Source organism: Halichoerus grypus, chromosome 12 (assembly GCF_964656455.1).
Source record: "Halichoerus grypus chromosome 12, mHalGry1.hap1.1, whole genome shotgun sequence".
In the NCBI taxonomy this organism is placed as follows: domain Eukaryota; kingdom Metazoa; phylum Chordata; class Mammalia; order Carnivora; family Phocidae; genus Halichoerus; species Halichoerus grypus.
The window spans coordinates 32,238,488-32,260,422 of record NC_135723.1 but is presented as its reverse complement, the minus strand read 5'-3'; the positions used below and the strand labels follow the sequence as shown (position 1 = coordinate 32,260,422).

The following is a 21,935-nucleotide window of genomic DNA, read 5'->3' as shown; positions in this document are numbered from 1 at the left end:
CTACTACATAGTGACAAAAAAAATTCATTATTTCAGGAAAATCTAAGAATTCAAAACTTAGGTGCATCTTTTAAGTTAGATTCAAAAACCAGAGAGCAAAAATTGAAAGTACCACCTGAAAAAAACTGAAAAAATCGGATACCACAATGAAAGAATTTAATTCATCAATTCAAAGAGAAAAATAAGAAAGGTTATAGAATATCAGAACAACCATTATCAAGCATAATCTAATGAATATAGGACCCAACCATTGTAATATTGATCAATTCTAGGCCATTTTTCAACAAATTTCAAGAAACTATTATTATGTGGACCATATCGCCAATCACAACTATAACAAAAGCCCTGAAAATGTTTGAAAATTAAAATTTACATTTCAAATATTCTTTGGTCAAAAAAATTATAATGGATATCTTACTTAAAACAACTAAAATAAAAACAACTTATCAAACTTATAAGATACAGCTAAAGTAGTACTTCAAGGGATATCTGTAGTCATACGTCCTTATAAGAAAAGAGGTAAATTTAAGTACTGAGAAAGAAAAAAAAATCATAAAAATTCTCTATAAACTGGGTATAGAGGGAACGTATCTCAACATAATAAAGGCCATATCTGACCAGCCCACAGCTACTTTCATACTCAATGGTAAAAAAGCAGAAAGCCTTTCCTCTAAGATCAGGAAGAAGACAAAGATACCTACTGTCCCCCCTATTATTCAACATAGTATTGGAAATCCTAACCAATCCTAACTTGGAAAGGAAGAAGTAAAACTGTTTGCAGATGACATGATATTGTATATAAAAAACCTTAAAGACACCAGCAATAAACTGATAGAATAAATGAGTTCAGTCAAGACACAGAGTACAAAATCAATATACAAAATAAGCTGTGTTTCAACACAGTAATGACAAACTATCAGAAACAAAAATTAATAAAACAATCCCATTTATAATTTCATCAAAAAGAGTAAGATACCTTGGAATAGATGTAAAAGGGGAGGTAAAAGACCTATACACTGGAAACTGTAAGACAGTGATGAAAGAAACTGAGAAAGGCACACATAAACTTCAAGACATTCTCTGCTCATGAACTGAGAAAATTAATATTGTTAAAATGACCATACTACCCAAGGCAACCTAAGGTTTAATGCAACACCTATCAAAATTCAATGGCATTTTTCATAGACCTAGGACGATCATAAAATCTGTACAGAACCACACACACTAAACAGCCAAAGCAATCTTGAGTGAGAACAGAGCTGGAGGCATTGCACCTATTGATTTCAAAATACATTACAAATCAACAGTCATCAAAAGAGAATGGTACTGGCATAAATGCAGACACACAGATCAATGGAACCTAAGGGGAGTCCAGAATAAACCCACACATATTTGGTCAATTAATTTATGACAAAGGAGCCAAAAATATACAACAGTTAGAGAATAGTCTTGTCAATAAGTGGAGCTGAAAAAACTGATCAGCCTCATGTTAAAGAATAAAGCTGGAACCCTTATTTACACCATACACAAAAATCGACTCAACAAAGTAGATTAAAGACTTGAATGTAAAACCTGAAACTGTAAAACTCCTAGAAGAAAACAGAAAGTAAGCTCCCTGACATCAATCCAGACAACAATTTTTGGACTTGAGGCCAAAAACAAAGGTAAATAAAAGCAAAAGCAAAAATAAACAAATGGGCCTACATCAAACTAAAAGGCTTGTTTAGCAACAGATGGGCCTACATCAAACTAAAAGGCTTGTTTAGCAACTAGCAACAGAAACCACTGCAAAATGAAAAGGCAACCTACTGACTGGGAGATAATATTCGCAAATCATAAATACAATAAGGAGTTAATATCCAAAATAGAAACTCAACAGCAAAAAGACCTATAATCCAATTTCAAATAGACTAAAGACCTGAACAGACATTTATCCAAAGAAGATATATGAAAAGCTCACAGGTACATGAAAAGATGGTCAACATCATTAGTCATCAGGGAAATGCATATCAAAATCACAATGAGATACCACCTCACACCTGTTAGAATGGCCATCATCAAAAAGACAAAAGATAACAAATGCTAGTGAGGATGTGGAGAAAAGGGAGCCCTTGTGCATTGTTGGTGGGATTATATATTTGATAACAGCCACTATGGAGTTTCCTCCAAAACTTAGAAATAGAACTACTATATGATCCAGAAATTCCACTTCTGGGAATATATCCAAAGAAAACAAAACACTAACTTGAAAAGATATCTGCATCCTACATTCATAGATGTATAATAGATGTATAATAGATGAGATGTGGAAACAATCTAAGGGTCCATCAGTGGATGAATGGATACATATACAATAGAATATGAAATCCCACCATTTGCAACAACATGAATGGACCCTGAAGGCATTATGCTAATAAGTGAAATAAATCAGAGAAAGACAAATACTATATGATTTCATTCATATGTAGAATCTAAATACACACACACCCCATACACAAAACTAATAGAAAAAGAGACCAGACTTGGGGTTACCAGAGGCAGAGGGTAGAGGGAAGGAGGACCTGGAGAAAGGGAAGGGGAACTGGAATAACGTGGTCAAATGGTCCAAACTTCCAGTTATAAGATAAATAAGTTCTAGGGATGTAATATACAAAATGATGACTAGAGCTAACACTGCTGTATGAAAATAGGAAAGTTGTTAAGAGAATAAATCCTAAGAGTTTTCATCACAAGGAGAATTTTTTTTTCCTTTTTCTTTTCTTTTCTTTTTTTATTGTGTCTATTTGAGAAGATGGGTATTAGCTGAACCTATTGTGGTAATCATTTCACAATTATGTGCAAATCACAAACCTTCATTCTGTACTCCTTAAATTTATGGTGGCTCAGTCAGTTAAGCATCTGCCTTTGGCTCAGGTCATGATCCCAGGGTCCTGGGATTGAGCCCCGCTTCGGGCTCTCTCCTCAGCAGGAGAGTCTGCTTCTCCTTCTCCCTCTGCCCCTCTGCCCCGCTCATGCTCTCTCTCTCTTGTTCACCCTCTCAAATAAATAAAATCTTTAAAAAAAACAAAATTGAAAAAAACTATAAAATTGACAAATCTTTGGTAAGAATGATTTTAAAAATTAAGCAAAAAAAGGGCTATGAACACAAAAGGCAAAAGGTAACACAACTAGAAATGAAAAGAGATTTAAGAGATATTAAAAGAAATCTCTGATCATGATATATATATTTTTTTAATTTTAATAAAATATAATTTACCAAAACTGAATCAATAATAGAAAATCAGAATGATTATATGATTACCAATGAAATTAAGTTAGTAATTTTTTAAAACTTCAAAGAGTAGAAAGGGAAGACTGATAATAAGTTCCTTGGAAGGACAAGAAAGAAAATAAATAATTTTCCACAGTGACTCCAAGGAACTATATAAACACTTCATATACATTATCTCATTAATCTTCATGATAACCCCATGAATTGTTGCTCTACTACTTAACAGATTCATCCAACAAAGGAAGATAGTAAGAATAAGAGATAATTAGTTTGCTCAAGGTCACCCTATAAGGGAAACTGGTATTACATTACAAAGTTTTTAAACAATATTACATTGCCTCTGAACATTTCAATGACCAATAATCCTATAGCTGTTCAAAAAAAGCTGAATGGATGGTAGACAAATAATATGGCTAAGAAGGTAAACTGATGCCAGGTCACGAATGGTCTATATGTTTTGCTAAAACTTATTTTATCCTATGCACAATTATAAAAGTTGATACTTATAAAAGTATCTCTTATTCTAAAAGATATAGAAATTCTGCAAACATTTTTGGTGGGAAAATGATACTTAAGAATTTCAGAAACATTCCTATATTCTAAAGAGCAAAATGGTTTTAGAATTTTTACTGAGACAGTGAAGGAAATATCAGTGATATAAAAGGAAAAATCATTTACTTTTACCAAAAATCTTTATAATGCTTTATTATTTATAATTGTTGATAAGTAAGAATTATAATCAGTCACCTTCTTTATTCCTTTACTTCTAATAATTAAACATTTATTTTTAACAAAGATAGACAAAGAAGAAATAATGGATCTTAATTTAAGGAGGTAAAAGTGATGGTGCCAAAGGGTTTGCTGATGGATCCTATGTGGATATGGCAGAGAAAATTCAATGATGATATCAAAGTTTTGAGCATAAGCAGCCAGAATGACAGAACTACAATTCTTGGAATGGGAAAGGCTAAAGGAAGAAAAGTTGGGAGGAGAGAAAATAGGAGTTCAACTTCATACATGCTCATTCGAGGTGCTTATCACACATTCAAGTGGAGATGGCAAGTTGGCAGCTAGATGTCTAGAGTTTAGGGCAGTGTTCCAGGTAGAAGTATACATTTGGGAAAGAGTAGCATAAAGATAATATTTAGAACCATAAAACTGGATCAAACTACTTAGAGAGTGACTACACATAGAAAAGATTATTTGGGAATGATCTCTGAAACAGTCTAACATTCAGAGGTTGGGGAGATGAGGAGAAATGGGGACAGGAAGTAAGGAGGAGCCAACAGGAGGGAAACTGGAGAAGTGCTGAAGAGAGCAATCACGTGTATCAAACTGCTCAAAGGTCGAGACAGATGAGGAAACGATTAACCACTGGATTTGGCAATGAGACATCACTGCTGACTTTGACAACAGCACTTTCAGGGGTAAGTACTAAAGCTCAATTTGAATAGTGCAAGGGAGAATGGAGGCAAAAAAACAAACAAACAAAAAAAACCTGGAGACACAGTTTTATAATAAAGGAGAGGTGACTGAAAAGTAGCTCATAGTGACTATGCAGAAAGTTTCTCTGTTTTGTTTTTTAACATGGGGAAAATAACACTGCTTGTATGCTGTGATGTGTGGGAAGATCTAGAAAAGAGGGAAAATAAATGGAAGAGGACAACTATTGGGGTGAAGACCTTAACATAAGAGAGAAGATGGGATGTAGTGTACAGGTCAAAGGACTGGTCTTCCATAGCAAAATGATTATTTTATCCCTACAAGAAGCGAAGGAAAGGCAGACTGTAGGGGACAGAATGTCTAAGAAGGGCAATTTAACAACATACAGGACTTAACAGTCTCTTTAAATCAGCCATTTTGTTTGTAGAAATTTGCCTCATTAAGGAAATAATCCTGTTTAAGTACAAAGACTTAGCTATAAGAATGCTTATGACAACATTATATTTAAAAGCAAAAAACTGAAGGCGTCATAAGAGACCAACAATAATTAGCTACTGGACTTTTCAGGCCTAAAATCCATTCAAGAAAAAATGTTTAAAGTTATATCAAGATGTAACTCAGAAAAACTGAGTTTCATCTCACTGGTACACAACCTAAAACTAAAAACCAGTTTTAAATATGAAATATATTTTAGGATGTCTTCTATTAACATATTTCATATATTTAACTTTGAAAGGTAACAACACTCCATTTAAAAAGACTAATGTCTAATAAACATTTTTAAAGTTCAGTGGCACCAGTAATCAGATAAATGCAAATTAAAACAACAGGAAAAAAACCCAATAGGATATCATTTTTCACTTAAAGAATTGGCCACATTTTTAATGCTTAGTTGGCAATGGGGGTAAGGAGGCAATCTCTCATGTTGCCTATAGAAACTAAACTAGTATGGCCGCTCTGGAGGGCAATTTGACAGCATATTTCAAAAGCTTTAATAAATAATATATATGGTTTATTCAAGAAATTTTACTTCCAGGAGTTTAACTTAAAGAAATAATCATGGTCTGTATAAAAAGATGTAGTTACAAGGTTATTAACTGCAATAGTGCATGTGACAGCGAACAGCTAACTGAATGCATCCTAAAGGTCCAACAATAATCGGGTAAACATGTTATACAGATAATTAAATTAAATTCATTTAGGGAAGTGAGGCTGTGGAAGGATAGTTAATGACATGCGAAAATGTCCATTATACAGTATTAAGGGAAATAAGTATTACATGTACATTACGATTCCATTTTAATTAAAGAAAAAATATATCTATGCATAGAAAATGCCGGAAAGCTACCCATCAAAATGTTAATGCTTCTAGCAGCTGCTTCTTAAAGGTAAGATTATGAGTGACTTAAACTTTCTTCTATCTACCTGTCTTTATTTTCTAATTTTTCTATAATTAATACATATTACTTTCCAAATAAATTAAAACCAGAAATTTTGTTAGGGATAGACTTTTACAGTTTCTTTTTCTTTTCTTTTTTTTTTTTTTAAAGATTTTATTTATTTATTTGAGAGAGAGAGAATGAGAGACAGAGAGCATGAGAGGGAGGAGGGTCAGAGGGAGAAGCAGACTCCCTGCTGAGCAGGGAGCCCGATGTGGGACTCGATCTCGGGACTCCAGGATCATGACCTGAGCCGAAGGCAGTCGCTTAACCAACTGAGTCACCCAGGCGCCCGACTTCTACAGTTTCTTAAAATTAAAACCCAATAAAGCTTTTTAAAATGTGTCTAATACAGGCATATTTCATGGAAGCAATTGACTGTTTAAAATACTGGTTCTTTATGACAATCAGGATAGTTTAAATCTTTCTAAAAAGAAGATCTCCATGGTGAGTAATGCAAACGTGCTTATGACTAGGTTGAACTGATATTTCCCTTCTCATTTTATTATTCTTTTTATAAGATAGGAGAAATCCCTCAGCATATAAAGCAGAGGAAGCTATACATACATGTTTGGATTAGTGCATCAGAGAAAGAGGAAGTTGCATAAAAATTCAGACAAAAAGTGGTTAAGCAAGTTGGAGACACAGAGCATATATCATCAAATTCATTCTAAGGGGACCAGTTGAGAAGGTTCCATTATTGTAAAGTGTTGTAATAATTAATACAGACTCTTATATAAGTAGGAGAGAAAAATTAGTATTCACATTTATCTTTATATTTTAATTTAAGTCACTTCCTAAATCACTAAAAATAGCCTTTCCACCTACATGTTAATGGCCAAACCCCTAATGTCCAGCTGTCATCTTGCTCTGTAATTCCAGGCCTGTGGCACACTCCACACAAACTAGCTGTATGACTATGGACAAGTTATTTAACTGCTCTGCATTTCAGTTTTTTCATTTGTAAAATTAAAATAGTGGTTTTAATGTCACTGGCTTTTGAGGATTAAATGAGTTAATAGAAGGAAAGCACTTTGAACAATGCCTGATATATAGAAAGCATTCAATAAGTATTATCACTATCCTTTTTACTAGTATTATTTTTGAACTATTTGTTACCTTCATAAAATGTCCTATAATCCAATACATCCCAAACAGTGTAATTTTATGCCTGTTCAAAAATTCTTGCCATAATTTTTTTATAGATCTAATGTACTAGAATTATCCCTTTTTCCAAGTGATCCATTTACTCAAGTTAGAAATCTTGGTAGCATAATACTGTGTTACTTCTCCCTCACTACCTGAAGTATCTTCACAGTCTTATCTCTCCAATAGTGACTTCTCTCATCCTAGAGACAAGGACTATACTTCTTCTCAGAATTTCATGAAGCACCTACACTCTTGAAATCTATGTATCCCTGGCAGTTAGGAAAGTTTCTTTCTTACATTAGGTCCTCAATAAATGCATCTTTAGTGTGTGTGTATGTGTGTGTGTGTGTGTGTGTGTGTACATATATTACACATATACATATATTTCTCTCTTTCTGTTTCCCTTACAGCTCTGACCTTACCATAACATTTTTAAAATATATGAAGACGATCATTCTATTCAGGAAACCAATTATGCAAGTAGAATTTCAAAAAAATCCATAGATTTCATCTGATTAATTTTCAATGCTGATGAGATTGTAGGAAATTTTTAACTCTCACACAATTCTGGTAGTAGGATAAATTGGTACAACTCTTTTATACCGACACACTTTAAGGGCCATAAAATTTTTCATTGTATTTGCCTGAGTAACTGTAAATTCACAGCAAAAACAAAAAGAAAATTGATTTGCACAAAATGTTCATTATTCTTTCCTTCATAATGGAAAGAAATTGGAGAACAATCTGAATGATGGATTTCAGTTTTGAACTCTCAATGGACTATAATAGGGCTACTAAAGTTATCATTATAATGACTATAGCAATAGAAATACATGCTGTTTTCTAAAAACTGTATTTATGCTGGAATTACAATTAGACAAAAAGTGTATTTACAGAAACACTAAAATGCAAATTGAGTTTGTATTTTTGAATGATTTCTGACACTGAAATAAAAACAGTCTTAATCAGATGAATATATTACACATGATATCCAACTATAAATTAAGATTTCAATAACATATTTCAAAACGTCAAATACCTTTGGGTAAACTTCAAATATGGTGTGTAGTCTATTACGGCAGGAAAGTTTCCATCCAATCCTTCTCCCTTGAGGCAGAAGCTAAGACAAGAGACAATAAATATGTCACATAATACATAAACTTTTAAACTGATGCTAAGTGTTATAAACAATCTCTTGTTAGAGACATTTCTTTCATCAAATTGCAGGTAAATTTTTTTATTTACATTTTATTCATATTTAATTCATACATTACTTGTTACAAATGAACACCTTAATAAAGATACTCTACTTTCACTACCAATGACAAAGGATTGCACAAGTTAATACCCTCTAATATGAATATATCATGCAAAAGAAAAACCTTCTGAGAAATCTGTTCAAAAATCATTTATCAGACACTACCTTGGTCTTCATTGGATTTTAAGACATTACTAGAGGATTTTCAAATGAAGACTTGTTCACATTTTCATACAAACTCTTATGTGACATTGACTAACTCCTTAAAAGTTCTGACTAATTAGAAAATGAAAGTTTTTCTAAACTATTTGAATAAGTGAAAGGGCTTGGATCTTAGACTTAAGAAGAATGCTAAAAAAAACCCCTTTTAATCTTTAGTCAATCCTTTTTGAGGCCATGGCAACAGGAAAAGGTTGAGATTTGCCCAAAGTCATACTGGGAGTCTCATAAAGCCAGTAAAGAAACCCTAGATCTCCTGGTCTCCCAATCTAGTCATCTTTGTTTTGTATGATAGTATATCCAATTGGATAATAAAAAAAAAAGACGTTTAGTTTTATTATTACTATTATTAAAAGAAAAAAGTACATCTTCTAGGAACATAAACAAGAACATTTACAAGATGTAGGTTATCTTTTAAAAAACAAATTCATCTATGAACTCCCATCTTCTGGTTTCTTTGGGAAGTTTGCCTCTTGAAATACCATTCTAATATGTTAATATCAAGGGTATGTACGTACTTTTTCATACTTGAATAAGGAGTGAACAAAAGTGGCCACACTTGATAAGAGCTTTCCTTCATTTACAAAACTATTACTAATGTTATCTTTAAGACATTTGCTTTCACAGCAGCATGACAAGTGAAAAATTAACACACATAGAAGGATAAAAAAAAAACAACCTCCATATTGCATCTATCATATTCATATTCTGAATAATTCATCTAATAATTGAATACTTTATTAAATCTTAGAGGAAAATTATACTGACAAAATGAAAATATTTTGAAAAGGAAGTGATTTACTAAAAAATGGTAACCTCAGTGGAAATGAGCAGCATTATTTTTTGATTCAAGATCTAACAGATTTTCATTTAAGTTTTATACTTATTTTGTTGATATTCTTGGATTTTTAAGTGATATTTTTCAAAAAAATTTTAATATTTCCATCATTCTTATGTTTGAGTTCTTGTTATAAACAAACCTTTTACTTTTTTTTTTTTAAGATTTTATTTATTTATCTGACAGAGAGAGACACAGCCAGAGAGTGAACACAAGCAGGGGGAGTGGGAGAGGGAGAAGCAGTCTCCCCGCTGAGCAGGGAGCCCGATGCGGGGCTCGATCCCAGGATCCCGGGATCATGACCTAAGCCAAAGGCAACGCTTAACGACTGAGCCACCCAGGCGCCCCAAACCTTTTACTTTTAGCATAATGTAAAATCTTGGATCAATTAAAGAAATGCAAAAAGATACTCTTATAAATCTATGAAAAACTTACATTTACATTTTTAGTACTTATAACCTTAGTCTGAAATCAATTCATCTTGTTGATAATAAAAGCAAATGTTAACAATATTTTTGCTGGTCTAGATATATAATACAAACATAAGATACCCAAGATATGCCAGGATCTTTTTTATTTCAATACATGAGATAAAAATCTTTCTGGCTCTGAATCTACTTTTAGTGCATCTCTTTTTATTTTAAAGCAGGAGCTAAAAATACTAAGAGATAAGATCCAAAAATTTCTTCCAGTGCTACCAGGATATATAATTTTTCTGCTGGGGAAATGCAGTCTCGAATTGTTTTGCCCAAGCTAGAGAGCAAACATGTCAGTTAATTCCTTAACCTGAGACAGCCTCTTTTCTGAGAGCAAACTCAGAAAGCCGATGTCGCTGGATAGGGAACAACATGAATCAAATATCAATATCCAGCCGTGTGCTTTACTTATTAGCAAACCAAGGAAAAAAACCTAAGTAGAAACTATTATGAGGTCGTATAACTTAAAAACTGAATACACTTAGATTAAGTACCTGAAATCAATAGCATTTAGTCCAAGCAGCATGCCAGCAAGCATATTTGCTTCCTCACCCAAGACAATTGCTCCATCTTCATAAAATCGCCTAAAAAATTAAATGGGTAAATATGCAAATATTAAAAGCAGACTGAAGTTTCATCCATAGAAATTATTTAGAGACCAAACTAAAGTAGAAAGAACTAAATTTTATTTATCAAAATAAAAACTATCCGGATCACCCAATTCTTGTAGATACTTAGAAAAAAAAAAATCCCAGCATTAACAAAAAAAATCATTCTAAGTGTTTCCACTTCTCTTAAAAAGAATCCCTGAAGTGACTCTTTCAATGGGCCAAGATTGTCTACTATTTTTCCCTAATAGTGAAGCAGTATGAATGTAATTTGAAAGATGGCAAACTCACAGTCATTTATACTGGTCTCTTTTTGAAACTATGTAGACTATTGTGGTATGCATAGAACAAACACAAACACACATTGTTTTTCTGTAATTCCAAGGGTTATTAACTAAATGAAGAACTAGAAAGATGCGACCATTAGTAATTCATGCTAACCTTTAACACTACAATACTAATGGGCTAGCAGGGTGATTGTGTATGAAAAAGAAAGTGTTCATTATCTCTGACAAAATATGAATATGAATCTATCAGTGTTAATTCCTATAAAGCTTTCTGTTTCAGTTAATGTTAGTTAAAATACTAAAATTTTATCTTTTTTTTTTTTTTTTTAAGATTTTATTTATTTATTTGAGAGAGAGAGAATGAGAGACAGAGAGCATGAGAGGGAGGAGGGTCAGAGGGAGAAGCAGACTCCCTGCCGAGCAGGGAGCCCGATGCGGGACTCCATCCTGGACTCCAGGATCATGACCTGAGCCGAAGGCAGTCGCTTAACCAACTGAGCCACCCAGGCGCCCTAAAATTTTATCTTAATATACTTAAAATACTTTGAGAAAATATCATGATATGAGCCAAAAGGTATTTTTCCACAAAAGAATGTAAGATCATTGTAATCATTGTATTTACTTTCTTTAAAAAATAATACTGTGCAAAAGCTAGTTTATGTTCAGTAAGCAGGGATCATTTAATTGTTATATCTATTTATATTAGATATAGACAGTAGATGCCACTCTGTAAGACCCCACTAACTAGAAGGAAAACATTTTAGTAAATGAAATGTCTTACTCTTTTCAGTAAAAAAGATTTTAATATGCTCATAATCCCACTGCCAATTCTGCATAGTTCACAGTTTAAAAATACTTTTACAAACATATCATTTGATACTTGCTCAAAAAGCCCTGAAGCAAAGGTGGAAACAACTATCATTAATTTCAAATTTACCATCAAGAAAAGTTAAGAATTAGGTTAAAACAACTTGCCCAAGCTCATGCAGATAAACTGCTCAAGAAAGAAACCTAATTCTTCTTACTTTAAGTTCTATATATTTCTGTTAAACCATACCACTTCCTATAAAACAAAAATATTTAAAGAGAATTTAACCTATGTTATAGTTCATAAGGAATTTTAAGTGAATAAAAAGTACAAAGGAAAATAAGAGACCACTATTCTACCCTCTGTCAGATATAAGGCTACAAATAAATATGGTGGGAAGACTGGCTTGGAATAGATGTTTTCTGTTTCCTTGGAAATATGGGAATTGCTTTTATTGACTTATACAGAAAAGAGAAAAACTAAAGACTTCCAGTCTAACAAAGATTAATAAAATAAATGGAAGGAATTTCTATATATTTAACTAAGATATTTCACAAAAAGATAAAGATATTTAAATAAATCTATATACCTGAGATTCTGTCACTGTCCCGATAGCTAAATTGGCTGTTGACAGACTATTCTGACTCCTAGAAGAACTATGATTACAATGGCTCTAGATCCCCAAATTCTATGGAACATATGGCTTAGAAAGAATTCTGGTTTTTGATACTGGGAATCACCCATTATTCCTAGTATTTCCCTATATAAGAAAAGTTCTACTTTTTTTTCCCCTCCATCTTGAGGCCACCATTTTTAAAAGTACATTCTAAAAATCAGATCAAAACTATTTCTGCTTGTTTCCTAATGTCAAAATTGACTTAGGGACTGTTGAAGAATATCAAACACACACACAAATCTAACCAATTTTAGAGATTTCTTAAAGTCTAAAGATCTTACATATGTGTGTATATAATATTGTTTTGAGGAATTTTTTTGGTTTTAGTTTTACTAATAATTTTTGAAGTTAAACAATATAAGTGAAACACTTGCTACATGTGAAATAATTCCAGTCAAATAAAACTATACCTGAAGTATAATGTTGTAGAGACCTCATTTACTATAACCCTTTTTTTACAAATTCATTTTTTTATTTTATTATGTTAGTCACCATACGTTACATCATTAGTTTTTGATGTAGTGTTCCATGATTCATTGTTTACGCATAACACTCAGTGCTACATGCAGAACGTGCCCTCTTTAATACCCATCACCAGGCTAACCCATCCCCCCATGCCCCTTCCAGGAAACTATTCTTAATCCAAGGCCATGAAGATTTACATTTATGTTTTCTTCTAAGAGTTTTCCATGTAAGTCTGATCCATTTTCAGTAATTTCTGTATATGCTATGAGGCAGCAGTATACAAGCAACTTTTACTAATGGTTTTCATCTTAATAATGTAAAACTTTTAAACAGATTCAGATTCCAGAAGTCCTTCTTAGCTCTTGAAAGATATGTTATATTGTTCACTATCTACTTTTCTGTAAGTGAGAAAAGTATTTATCAACTCCTTTTTCACTTTGTGAGACCTCAGTAATTTTTGAAGTTTTATTTTATACTTTACTCCTTCCTTTTCTTAGTCCTACTATAGTATCAAGAAAATTGATATTTCTTCTGAGCACAACTTCTGTCATTATAAATTAAGTACTGTGGTACAATTTTAAAGTATTAAGTAGGTCTCCATAAAACTAATTTTATCTCTTCTTTACATTTTCCATGTTTGCTACTTCAAATTCTTATCAGAATGTTTTCAATCTTGTTTGAAGTGTCACATTTTTGCTTCTTAAACTTTTCTAATTATTTTTCAGTCTGTGGGTGGGGAGAAATTAAAACTCGGAGCAAATTAATTCAGTTTCTCCCTTACCTACCTTATCTTACTCTCTATTTCTCAGTCTTCCCAGTAAACTACCAAAAACAATTATCCACTTTTTTTTTTTTTTTTTAGCTTGGATTCTAATCTCAAATCCACCAACCTCCCAACTCTGGCTATTTCCCAGTTAACACCTCAATCCCTAAACCATGAAACTCTGCAAGGGTTGTTTTCAATTGCTCACTAAGACATCCTCCACCTTAGGAAAAAAAAAAAATCACTTGATGTCTCTAATACTCTGGAGCCATGTGATGTACTCCTACCAGAGGATTTACTGTATTTCTCATCCCCATACTTCCTCCACCCAATCTTATCCTTGGATTTCCACTGATTAGTATTCTCAAGCTTGCCTATCTTAGCCCATGTAGCTCCTCCTTCTGTACTTGGGTAAACACTTGTATTACCAAAAGTCATTACTCTTTATCTTTGAAGAGTAGAATAAGAAGAAATTACTTGATTCAGAAACTCTCAAGATTCCTAAAGGATCAGAGATCATTTCTCATTGTTCTACAAGCACTTAATCAGGCAGCATCCAGACAAAAGGTAAGGTGTAACTATTCTTTCCGATAGTTTGCTTGTATTTTACAAACCTAATCTTCCAAATAATAGTTATGCTAGGGCTAGAGGTTCACAATCAAGTTTACTTATAAACCAAGAAGTTTCTTTGTTTTGATTTCAGTAAAAACAAAAAACAAAAAACAGTATAAATAGTTTAAAACAAAAAAAGGAAGACTTTGCAACTGCATTTTTTGGTTAACTTCTAAGATGAGAATTCTGAAATAACTCCTTACTTCCTTTCCTGGGAATTAGAGCCATTATATTCACATTTAAGTACTGTGTATATGTATATATGTAAACATTATATATTTGCATGTATGTATGTATAAACATTTCTTAAGCCATGTTTCTGTTTGAATAATGTATGCTTATATATTGTTACAAAAGTATTTTTACTTGACGGACTTTTTTGAGCTGAATCATTTCCTTTTTTTTTAAAGATTTTATTTATTTGACAGAGAGAGACACAGCGAGAGAAGGAAAACAAGCAGGGGGAGTGGGAGGGGGAGTGGGAGGGGGAGTGGGAGAGGGAGAAGCAGGCTCCCCGCCGAGCAGGGAGCCCCATGCGGGGCTCGATCCCAGGACCCTGGGATCACGACCCGAGCCGAAGGCAGACGCTTAACGGCTGAGCCACCCAGGCGCCCCTGAATCATTTCCTTTTTCTCAAAAAGGACAGCTAACACCTCAGAACAAGGCAAAAAGCATTTCCCTTTAAATATTTGAACTTCTCATTCTAAAAATAATTTGAGAATTATTTCTGCCCCACCCAATTGTCTAAGAAACAAGAATAACAACTAAGCTTATTAATGCTTTAATTTTTACTCAGAAGACTACCATAACCTTAATGCAGCCTGGTTATTGAACAGAAATGATTTCTGTGTAAACTTGGTTTTGATTTCATTAATTTAGGATTTTTATGTTTGATCTATGAGATTTTGATACTATTATTTTCAAAGCCTTAGTATCCTTAATATTAACTATTTTTCATAATTAAACTTATTTACTAGTGATAATAAATAAAAGAAACAAATTTTTCATTTCATGAAGTTCACCTCAAACATCATTTTCACTGCCTATCTTTAGAAATATCCCTAAAGAATATTGCTATAAAAGAATTCAATAATTATATATCAAATAATTATGTGCCATGATAGAGGTGTTAGTTAATGATATGGCAGTAATCATTCTGTAGTACATAAGCATATCAAATCAACATGTATATCTTAAACCTACACAGTATGTCAATTATATCGAAGTAAAGTGGGAAATAAAACAAACAAAAAAACAAAACAAAAAAAGAATGTATCATAATAAATGCCAAAGTTTTCTCAAAATCCAAAATGCCAAATATTGCATCAGGACATGGAAATTAAGATTCTTCCAGATATATGATTTCTTTATCTATGGACCTAATTTCCTCTATCAAAACTGGTTTATAGTTGTCACTCTCTTCTTCTCTTTCACAAACATGATTTATGAGGTAGAAATCAGTATGGTAATTTAGAAGTGTCTAAGGCAGTGTGGTCCAATAGGTTATGCATCTGTGCTGTGCAATTTGGTAGCCATTAGCCGCACATATCTACTGAACACCTGAAATGTGATATGGCAACTGAAGAAGTGATTTAGTAATTTTACCTACTCTTAATGAATATTAATTTACAGAGTGGCATGTGGTTAGTGGCCACTGTGTTAAACAGTACATGTTCAAGGTATTGAAATTATTGGATATTTTCATTTACAAATACTTTTGAAATGGAGAAAAGCAGTTTCCTAACAAAAGCTATAAACAAAGATTAGACAACCAGGATTTTATAGGAATGCCTGTTGTCTTAATATGAATCTTTTTTTCTACCACCGTAAAAAAATAATAAAGTCCTGTTTTTCACACGGCACAGCATGTCATCTCTTAAGTGCATACAACCTATGAAAAACAACACTCGTATAGCCTGCCCTAAAAGACAATTGAGCGATCATTAGTTACATATATGAATTAAAACAAAGAAATAAAATGTGGAAAGAGTAAGAATGCTATAGAAATTTCATAGTTAGATTTTCCTTCAAATTAACTGCTCAGGGAAAAGTCTGTGGAAAGAATGAAATTTCAGGTATTGAAAGTGTAAGAAACAGAAATGATTCAGAGAAAAGATATTCTAGGCATAATGTGAAGCCTCAAAAGATAAACCAAAGTAGATGCCTGTTTAGCTGATGAATGGCATTTTCCTGAGAAGATAGTGGATTTACCTGAACAGTACAAAAAAGACGAAATAAAATAGTTGAAGACTTTAGAAGGGAATTAATCTTCGTTCTATTTTTATTTCTAATCTTTAGGTGATTGTTTTAAATACATATTTGAAAATCAAAAGGATGTTTAAACCTGGTTGTTTTGAAGTCTCTCAGAGCTGTAGAGATGTATTCAGATAAATGCTTCTCCATGAGTGCTACTCTGATCCAGGCTCTACCCTAAAAGGAAGAAGAAAGAATCAAATGTGAAAAATAATTACAAGTTAAAAATATATTTTGCCCAGTGAGTCATCAAAAATATAAGCATTTTAATATGTGAAGAACAACTCAGTCAAAATATACATTTGATAAAGGCTAAAAAATATTTAAGTAGGTAAAAATGGGTAAATTTGATTACATATAGTATACCTTTGTTCTCTAGAGATATAGGATACAGTATATCATACTTTCTATCCTCTGAAGGGACATAACTATTAATATTGGATCAGAGATTTCTTTTCATAACTCTCTGCCTCAATGCCCAAATCAACATGCTAATTAAAATGAGTCTCCTTATAAAACATGAACAGAGTCTATTCTCTTTTAAAAAAGATATCACTGTCACACCACTTGTTTAAGAAAATTTCCCACCTATCCTTCCAGAGGGAGGTTTTAGATAACTAATAATGAACCAAATTTCATTATTTATCATGCATCCAAATCATGAATTACTGAGTTTGCACCCAGGACATTCTAAAAACTATTACTGAATATTAAACCAAAAAAAAAAAAAAAAACTCACAGCAAAATTACTCAGAACCAATTTCTAGCAGAAAATCACAGAAAAAGACAATTCTGACTAAATGTGAATAATTTTATTTTTGAAAGGGGTAATATCATTCAATAGTTGAGAACAGCCAGTTATTTTTTTTTTTTAATAATCCAAAGCATTTCTCCTGGACTCTTTGTTTAGAATGAAAGAAAATAAGAGGTCATATTTGTAATGAGAATTTTTTAATTCGATTACTTTCATTTTCACTCAGCCCTCCCACAAATCTCCAGAAAATCCATGAAGATTAATGAGACAGAGAATCAAAACACTGCAATGACAGTTGAGAATAAAGGTGACACTAATCAATATATATGATGGCTGACTACCCATATGGAGAAAAAAAGCATTCTTTAGAAATATCTACAACTTTAGTGAATTCACCAAACTTCCGGATAGGAAGGATCAAAAAGCGGTCAATCTATAGACAGTGGTAAAACCTGACCAACTAGAAGCAGCAGTATTGTTGGGAAATAAAGGAATGATATGGGTGTGATTAGCATGGCAATTTGCCCATCAAGCTCAAAACCCCTTTAGCCTGCACAGTGTTCAGTCCGTTGTTTTCTGCAGGGTAAGCCTTGAGGAACCTACAATTAGCTGTAGCTGACCTAACAGGAAGGAAGAGGCAAGCCACTGGTCAGCAATCCCAAGTTTCTCTCTCGAAATTTCCTTTGAAAGACAAGGAGGCTGGTAGTAGTAGCTTGAATCAGAAGGCTAAGATTTCACCAGAGCAGAAGCCGGGAGAGTTGCTCTCCAGAGAAAGTTAGACACAGGAGACTGTGCTGTTGCTAGATAAGAAATGGGGGGAAAGCCCTGCTTCCTCATTTATTAATTTCAATCCATGCAAAACTGGGCTGTACTTAATTTCCTGTCCTTGGATGTTTGTGGAATTCTCTATTATATTATAATAATACACTGCGCTAATTTTAACAGTTTCTTTTCTTTCAACAAAAGAACTTTTACTAAAACAGAAGATAAACAGACTTATAAATGTTGGGGCCATGAAGTGGGGAAGTCGAAAAACCAGGTTTAAGATTTTAGACTTTATCAAAGCTGGATAACGGTGAACCACTTAAGGTGTTTTTTTTTTTTTCCTCCAGGGACACAACTATTCATTTCTTTGTCATTGAAAGTTTTTGAAAAATAAATAAATAAATAAATAAATAAATAAATAAATAAATAAAAGCAGTTAACACTTCTGAAGGCTGTAATTAATATATGCTTGGCCCTGTTTTAAGATACATTAAAATATTTATATACATTAGGATATTTAATCTTCCCAGGGTGCCTGGGTGGCTCAGTCAGTTAAATGTCCAACTCTTGATTTCAGCCCAGCCCAGGTCAGGATCTCAGGGTCGTAAGATCAAGCCCCCTTTGGGCCCCATGTTCATCGGGGAGTCTGCTTGAGATTCTCACTCTCTTCTACCCCTCCCCCTGCTCACGTTCTCTCTCTCAAGTAAATAAATCTTTAAAAAAAAGATATTTAATCTTCCCAAGAATTGTGTGAGTTAGGTTACAATACTATCCCTACTCATCTCTATGAAGAAACAAAAAAATAGACAAATCAAGAAGATAGGAAACATCTCACCACCAAACCAACCAACCTAATTGAATAAAAACCTATATACTCTACCTTCCCTCCTGTTTCAGAGGATGAACTGTAATCATTTAAGAGAACAAAAAGACAAATTACAGAGTAGGCAAAGATATCTGCATTACATGCATCTGACAAAAGACTCATTTATAAAATAGAAATAATTCTTACAAATCCATAAGAATAAATTAAAAATGGGGCCTGCAAGGGGAAGACTTCAACTATAGATTCAACTTCTTTAGTAGCTATCAGGATATTCAGATGTTTTCTTCCTTTTTATGTTAGTTTTATGATTTTTTTCAAAGAATTTGCCCATTTAATAAGTTTAAAATTTATAGGTATGAAGTTATTCATAATATCCTTCTAGGATTTTTAATGCCTGTAGGGTCTATGGGGTTCATTGGCCTCTTCTTTATTCCTGATACTGGTAATTTATAATCTCTCTTTTTCTCTTTATGAATAGTCTTGCTAGAAGCTTATCAATTGTATTAATCTTTTTAAAACCACCAAGTTTTTGTTTAGTTGATTTTCTTCTAGTGTACATTTTTTTCACTTAATTCAATTTTTGCTCTTCATTTCTTTCCTTCTTTTTCAGTATATTACTTTTTTTTAATAGCTTTTCAGATGAAAACTTTGATCACTGATTTTTAGCCTTTAGTCTTTCATATACATGAGAGCCTATATTTAAACCTATTTTCCTCTAAGCACAAGTTTTTACATGTTATATTTTCATTTTCACTACTTTCCACGTATTTTTTCAATTTCAAGTGTAATTTCTTCTTTCAACCATGAGTTATTCAGAGGTCCTTCTCAATGTTGACTCACCTAAGCATTTTCTAGTTATCTTTTTGTTATTAATTATAGCTTAATTCCATTGTGGTTAGAGAACACACTTTAGATTACTTCAATCTGAAATTCACAGAGATGAATTGTAACTCAGCCAATGATCAATTTTTGTGTAGGTTCTATGTTTGGTATGAATTAATATTTTATAGTTTTCTATCTACACTTTATTATATACTCCAGTTCTCTGGTACTACTAGTCCTTATTTATATTTTCTACTACAATTAGTTAAAAGTTCATTACCTGCCTCTCCCATAGGTCTGTTCCAATTGTCTTTTTTATATTTCTTAGTTTTGGTCATTTGATCTTGTTTCCTGATATGTGTGGTGGTTTCTGATCCAATATTGTACACTGCATATAAAAGTTTGTAGCTGCACTAATGCCATCTTTCCTTTGAATAGATTTATTTTTCTTCAAGTAGGCAAGGAGTGTACTTGAAAATCACTTTGCACTATTTAAGGACACCACTTTTAGGCCTTTTTTGGGCTGGTCTTCATCTGAATTTCCCTTACTCCCCAGGTGGAGCCTTTCTGGGATCTCAAATAAAAGCCTAGAGTATTTTACAGGGCCCTGCCAACTTGTTCGGCCTTGAACTCTAACCTCTGTCTCCAGAACAAGACTGTGAAATCTTTAATCAGCTTTTTTCGCCTCCTACCTGCTGCTTTCAGCTTGGTTTATGAAACTTCTGCTCTGTGCTTAAGGTAGCTAAGAGTTGGCAAACAGCTCACAGGAAAAACTGCATGTCTAACCTCAGACACATGTCTGCGGTTCTCTCAATATTTTAAGTCCTGGTTTCACTGGCAGTTCCCAGCTCCCACTTCTGTTTCTCTAGCTCAGGGAAACTAAAAGAGCCCCCAGAACTCTCTGATTAGCCTCTATACCGATGATGTGAACAGACAAATGCCCTTAGGCTAAAAGCCAAGATGAATGTGGGGCTACCTCAACTACCATCCTTCTCTCCAGTACTGTGGCCACTGCAGTCCTCATGACTTGGTTGTTCTATTAGGTCTTAAATTTGTTGCTCTGCATATTTTATCCAATCTTTATAGCTGTTCTTGGCAGAAGGGTTGCTCTAATATACACTACTCTGTCATCACTAGAAGCAGAAGCGGGTTCATTTCTCACCTCCAGGATCATCTGGGTTTTTTGACTCAAGTTATACCCTTCTGACATAACTCTCTCTCCCTCCCTGTGCATGCTCCATACTGCACTCAGTGGATCTTTTTGAAAAGTAAATGATTATAGTACTCTATTGTTCAAAAAAAATTAAAAGATACCCTCAAGTAGCACCTCATTGAATTGAGAATAATATCTCAACTGTTAATATGCCTTGCTTCCTCTGCTCACTATTTGCACAGCACATTTCTTCCCATAACTCACATCCTGGCTCAAACGTTGTTGCCTTACACTAGCCTTCCCTACCTACACTATCTAAAAGAGTGCTTTCTTCCACCACCCTGATCACCTTCTAATCTCTTAAACGGTTTCATTTTTCACGGCCCCATCCAACCCAAAGATTGGATAAAAGACTATGGGAGAAAACTCAAGCAGGTAAGTAACCTGCTCATTGCTAGAACGCGTTAGAGGCACCACCCACAAGTGGGGAAAAGGAGTGATGTGAGCAGAGTGGCATTTTATAAAGACTCATATGAAGTTAGTATTTAAAATGGAGAGAGTATAAAACAAATGGGCAGAATCAGAATATGTCTGGTTTCTGCCTGGGAAACTGTTCCTTTATTTTTAAAGCTCGCCAAGTATGTCTGACATTCTTCCAGGTTGGGAACTATCACAACAAAAGTCTAGGGGTAGGAAACGTCAAGTGGTTGTTTAAAGAGGAGATAGATTTGTGAGTAATAGACAATGATCATAAAAATGGCATCTCCACAGATCTATACCTTACTGTAAAGTTCTAGTATCTGTTAACTCTGGTGTGTATGTGATTAATAACCCCCTGCCCCCACCTCAGCCTCTTCCCATAGAAAATTTGGCTAACCTGCCTCTAAGAAAGAGCAGTGACAATGTCAGCTTTTGAACAAAGGAAAAAGTGAACAAGAGGATGAGACCCGAAAAGACCAGGAGGGATTAGGGATTTCTGTCCTAAGAATGTTGAGGACTATATTCACAGTTCTGACACGGTATAGGTGCTCAATAAAAATTTATCTGATG

At 33.5% G+C, this 21,935-nt stretch overlaps 1 protein-coding gene across 5 annotated transcripts in view; it reads right to left on the bottom strand.

Moving 5' to 3' along the window:
* RUNDC3B (RUN domain containing 3B) overlaps window positions 1-21,935 on the bottom strand; it is a 128,651-nt gene that overhangs the window by 46,110 nt on the left and 60,606 nt on the right. For all 5 annotated transcript variants that reach the window (XM_036106272.2, XM_036106273.2, XM_036106275.2 and 2 more), the window contains 3 exons: window positions 16,657-16,742; window positions 10,588-10,677; window positions 8,342-8,422 (listed from right to left, as the gene is read on the bottom strand). In XM_036106272.2, coding sequence (XP_035962165.2) covers window positions 8,342-8,422; window positions 10,588-10,677; window positions 16,657-16,742 — 257 coding nt within the window. The remainder of the gene's footprint in view (window positions 1-8,341; window positions 8,423-10,587; window positions 10,678-16,656; window positions 16,743-21,935) is intronic.